Below are 5,548 nucleotides of genomic sequence, written 5' to 3'. Positions count from 1 at the left end.
GTTAACGTGTATTCGGGAATCTAAGATGCAATATTTTTCAGTGGGCGTGGCCACCGAAAATAAATTCCACGCCTCTTCATATTTTGGTCGACCAGCCCCCATTTTAATACTGCTAGATACACCACTGGACCTACCATGGGTCCTTGGCGTATGGAGGAGACAATCCCGCCCGAATCCACCCCCGCTTGGTTCTAAGTACCTCGTACCACGGCTCCACCCCTTTGAAAACCTGGCTACGTCCCTGACTCCGTTTCCAGTTTCCTTTCTATATTATCCATATGTAAACACAAGTGTACCCCTCTTCATATTATAATTATGATACATTATTAGTATTTATATTTTTACATTCATTTAGAGTGCATGTTTACATGGTTCGGAATGACAATGCCTATTTGCTAAACCATATAGCCGAAGCTCTTTCAGATGTTGGACTTGATGCCGAGGTGAACCCGGAGGAACTAGTTCATATAGAAGATAGTGTTGGCCTAGGCTATGCGCAATCTACGCCAGAAGAACTAGGTAATTATACTGTATTTGACAAAATATGTTGTAGTAATGATATGCCTATATATATATTTAGGCATGTCACAACGTTTTGGTCAAATAAAATTTGAAACTTTATAGCTAAATTAACTCAAAACGTAAAATTTAAACGTAAATTTAAAAAAAAAGAAAAATCCAAGAATACAATATTAGAGCGTGTAGTAAATTTTGCTCTACAACTACATTAATTTTGATCTTCAATATTTTGAATACATTTTTTTTTTCTCCAGAATTCATTACAAGTGTTTCGATGAAAACGGGAGTTATTCTAGATCCAACATACACCGGCAAAGCAGCATACGGTCTCGTAAAACAGCTCAACACCGATCCCCGGGTCTTCAAAGGAAACCGCATTCTCTTCATCCATACAGGTACAGTTAATCCACCAATCAATCATCAGTCAGGCAATCAATCGATCAATCAATTCCAGTCTTCATTTTATTGTCCCATTCCAATAAAATAACAAAGATTATTTAAAAAAATGAAAACTTTTTTTTTTCTTATGAATAAAATAATATTGCACTACCCATGCGCAAAACAAATATATTGACATTAATCTTTTACTTGTCTTTTACTTTTAGGTGGAATATTTGGGTGCACACATGAGAAATTCCAGAAAAACTTGAGTAGATCGAAGGCTGATCAAGTGCAAAGTTGGAAATGCATGGACGATGAGCCGCCGCAAATTCAACTACGTTGACGTTCGGATTTAGTATAGCTCATCTAAACATTGTTTTTTCGCTAAAGCTTGGTTTCTACAAGAAGCTAATGCCGACTTCTTTGGCGACGCTGATTGATCAGTTAAATCAGAGCGCGTTCCCTGTTGCGTCGGGAACAACTACGCAGTGCAAGGGATTGTAGTGAAAAGGCTGTAGGTTATAATTCAAAGCCAAATAAAGTTATTTGAACATCTTTGTGTTACGAATGTTTTAAAAACTTAATTTAATGAATCATTTAATACAAATACGGTATAATATAAGTACCGTAAATACTAGAACAAGCGCCGCGGCGCTTATAGAATTTTTTGGCGACTTCAGTGTGGCGCTTATTCGAGAGTGGCGATTATAAAAAAAAAGTATTTATCGTGGCGCATTCATAATCTGCAGGTTTTTATATATCGCTCCATACGACTGTCTCAGAGCGCTTTTCCACATTATTACCCCAGTCATTGGAACGGTAGTTGCTTCGTATGCTTCGTATGTTGACGTCATGCATAACTTCGTCTATGTTTTGTATTAATCTCCTCGACAAAGTGTGGGCCCTGTCTGTATTCACACACCATGGCAAAATACAGTCCGCACAACTGATTACTTCATGGTGCAACCAATGTAAAAATGCGCCGGCCTGTGGCCGGCGCATTCGATCGGCTACTACGATGTTTTCGCCGGCTACTTCAATCAATGGGGTACAAAAATTAATACAAAAACCACCAATATAAATAGCGCAACAAGTCTATAAAGAACCTTATTTACCTACACGAAGTTAATATGAAAATATTAGAAAATAGTATGCACTCATTTCGATGTCCTTTTCTGTTGAAAGTTCGTTAACATTTCTACCAATTTTCAGACTCCATGTTTGACTTTCATGAACTCGCGGCGTAAACAAAGTTAAAGATGTATTGTCCCTTGCTAATGTTAAAAAATCATAAAAAATAATTTTGAAATAAATTTGATCATATTGCAATAGCATACAAATTATTAACTTGTGAATAAATATTATTGAATTTAAAAAATGTGTACCCTGATTTTTTAAACCAAAAAATTATAATAAAAATAATAAAACATTTTCAGTGACTGGAAGTGTTTCTATCATTTTTCGCTGTAAACTGATGGGTAGACATTTTTTAAATAAACCAATTTCTATGTTAAAGTTGATTACTTTTAAGTTACTTCAAAATGGGCAAGTTGATTTAAAAAAAATATTTTTTTTTTTTTTTGGCATTTAGTATGGGACAATACATCTTTAAAGTTTAAAGTTCGGCAGTCAGTACGCCTGATGCTAAGAGAACTAAAGATGGCAAGTGGTTGAATATTTGCCATTTTTATTAAAATAAATAGATAACTGACCAATCGAAAGAGTCCAGGAATACGCGCGTGTATCACAAACAAGTTTCCTACGAAGGAGAGATATAAAATGGTCCTATTGTAAAATGGTCGTTTTCTGGGGCGGATCCAGAGATGTCCAAAAAGAGGGGGTTGGCAGCCGAAAGTGGCTGATCGAGACAACACTACTGTAGGGAGATGCCCGATTGAAAGCGTCGTTTTCTAGACTCCAAAAAATAACCTCTGATGCATTTTTGACGTTCAATTCTTTTTTTTTTTACTTTCCAATAGAAGGGACTAGACCCGCCTCGATGTTCAAGAGGCGGGGCGTAGCGGGAAGGTCCATTATGTAGAGGGGATTGGGGTTGTAGCTCGGTGATTAAAGGTTGCCTCCAATCTTAAATAATTATTTTCTTCTCATAAAACAACTTCACCCCCTGTAACGCTGTAATTAATCAGATTAATAGAACTAATATAATACAAGGACACCAATGCGCAGTCGTGGATCTAGGGGGTGAATATGGTGGATGAGCCCCCTTCATTTACCATGAAAAAAAAATAATGACCACTCGTCTTGTGTGTCTGCTTCTCCAGTGGCAAATCCAGGAATTTGAAGTAGAGGGGGCCGAGAGAGGGACTTTCAGAGGCGGCGGGTCTATACTACATTAGCCCCACCATGGTTGGGGCTGAGGTAAGAACATTTATGATTATGGCACCTCTAGCGAGGCCGGAAATGGCACTCTTATTCTCAAAACTTGAGTCGAATTTTCATTTTTTCGCTGTTATTTATTTTTAAAGATTTACAAAACCACTCTCCCCGGCTCGGTTCTTCTCACCTCCAACTATCCACCCCCATTGCTAAATCCTAGATCCGCCATTTTCCAGTTGTTTCGTATTCAATGACACCTACAAATCACAATCTGAGTCCTCTGCAGGTTGATAAATGCCACTTAAAGCCTAGTTTTAAGAAATAACAATAAATGGGATGATAATCAATTAGGCCCATGAGGCCGAATCTATAATAACACGACCAGTTTAAAAATTGGCCAATTTTGTTAAAAACTATGAGCTAATAGCTCCTACTGTTTTTTGGACGATTTTAATTTACCCCGCCATTATGTAATTATTTCGTATTCCATGACACCTACAGGTCACAATAATCCTCTGTATGTTGTTAATGCCACTTACAGTCTAGTTTTAAACTTAAATAACGATGATGAATGATACTGAATTAGGACCAGCCGAATCTGGGATAACGACCAGGTTAAAAATTGGCCAATTTTGGTAAAAACCATGAGCTCTTCGGATGATACTGTACTCAATTAGGCCCATGTGGCCGAATCTGGGAAAAACACCAGGTTAAAAATTGGCCAATTTTGGTAAAAACCATGAGCTATATACAGCCCATACTTTTTTTTCGACGATTTTTTTTATCCCGCCATTTTCCCGTTGTTTCGTATTCTATGCCACGTACAGATCACAAGAGTCCTCTGCAGGTTGATAAATGCCACTTAAAGCCTAGTTTTAAGCTTAAATAATGATAAATCGGATGATACTCTGTTAGGCCCATGTGGCCGAATCTGTTAAAAATCGACCATGTTAAAAATTGGCCAATTTTGGCAAAAACCATGAGCTATAGCCCATACTTTTTTTTGGACGATTTTTCTGACCCCTCCATTTTTCAGATGTTTCGTATTCCATGACACCTACAGATCACGAGGGTCCTCTGCAGGTTGATAAATGCCACTTAAAGCCTATAGTTTTAAGATTAAACAACGATAAATCGGATGATAATGATACTCAATTAGGCCCATGTGACCGAATCTGGGAAAAACAACCATGTTAAAAATTGGCCAATTTTGGTAAAAACCAGGAGCTATAGCCCATACTTTTTTTCGGACGATTTTTTTTATCCCGCCATTTTCCCGTTGTTTCGTATTCCATGTCACGTACAGATCACAAGAGTCCTCTGTAGGTTGATAAATGCCACTTAAAGCCTAGTTTTAAGCTTAAATAATGATAATTCGCATGATACTCTGTTAGGCCCATGTGGCCGAATCTAGGAAAAACGACCATGTTAAAAATTGGCCAATTTTGGCAAAAACCATGAGCTATAGCCCATACTTTTTTTTGGACGATTTTTCTGACCTCTCCATTTTTCCGTTGTTTCGTATTCTATGTCACGTACAGATCACGAGGGTCCTCTGCAGGTTGATAAATACCACTTAAAGTCTATAGTTTTAAGATTAAACAACGATAAATCGGATGATAATGATACTCAATTAGGCCCATGTTGCCGAATCTGGGAAAAACGACCATGTTAAAAATTGGCCAATTTTGGCAAAAACCATGAGCTATAGCCCATACTTTTTTTTGGACGATTTTTTTGACCCCGCCATTTTTTAGATGTTTCGTATTCCATGAAACCTACAGATCACAAGAGTCCTCTGCAGGTTGATAAATACCACTTAAAGCCTATAGTTTTAAGATTAAACAACGATAAATCGGATGATACACAATTAGGCCCATGTGGCCGAATCTGGGAAAAACAACCATGTTAAAAATTGGCCAATTTTGGTAAAACTCATGAGCTATAGCCCATACTTTTTTTCGGACGATTTTTTTTATCCCGCCATTTTCCCGTTGTTTCATATTCTATGTCACGTACAGATCACAAGAGTCCTCTGCAGGTTGATAAATGCCACTTAAAGCCTAGTTTTAAGCTTAAATAATGATAAATCGGATGATACTCTGTTAGGCCCATGTGGCCGAATCTGGGAAAAACGACCAGGTTAAAAATTGGCCAATTTTGGTAAAAACCATGAGCTATAGCCCATACTTTTTTTTGGACGATTTTTTTTTATCCCTCCATTTTCCCGTTGTTTCGTATTCCATATCACGTACAGATCACAAGAGTCCTCTGCAGGTTGATAAATGCCACTTAAAGCCTATAGTTTTAA

The 5,548-nt window shown here is 37.5% G+C and overlaps 1 protein-coding gene across 2 annotated transcripts in view; it reads left to right on the top strand.

Annotated features, from left to right (window-relative positions):
- The window catches only part of LOC117120604 (bifunctional D-cysteine desulfhydrase/1-aminocyclopropane-1-carboxylate deaminase, mitochondrial-like), a 9,558-nt gene extending 8,094 nt beyond the window's left edge, over window positions 1-1,464 (top strand). For both annotated transcript variants that reach the window (XM_033265635.1, XM_033265634.1), the window contains exons 8-10: window positions 356-519; window positions 774-914; window positions 1,125-1,464. In XM_033265635.1, the coding sequence (XP_033121526.1) occupies window positions 356-519; window positions 774-914; window positions 1,125-1,243 (424 nt within the window). In that variant the 3' untranslated portion in view covers window positions 1,244-1,464. The remainder of the gene's footprint in view (window positions 1-355; window positions 520-773; window positions 915-1,124) is intronic.
- The last annotated feature ends 4,084 nt before the right edge of the window (window positions 1,465-5,548 follow it).

The sequence above is a fragment of the Anneissia japonica genome, unplaced genomic scaffold (assembly GCF_011630105.1).
Source record: "Anneissia japonica isolate Jap-2015-1 unplaced genomic scaffold, ASM1163010v1 scaffold3474_len973312_cov172, whole genome shotgun sequence".
In the NCBI taxonomy this organism is placed as follows: domain Eukaryota; kingdom Metazoa; phylum Echinodermata; class Crinoidea; order Comatulida; family Comatulidae; genus Anneissia; species Anneissia japonica.
This window is presented reverse-complemented; position numbering and strand designations above follow the sequence as displayed.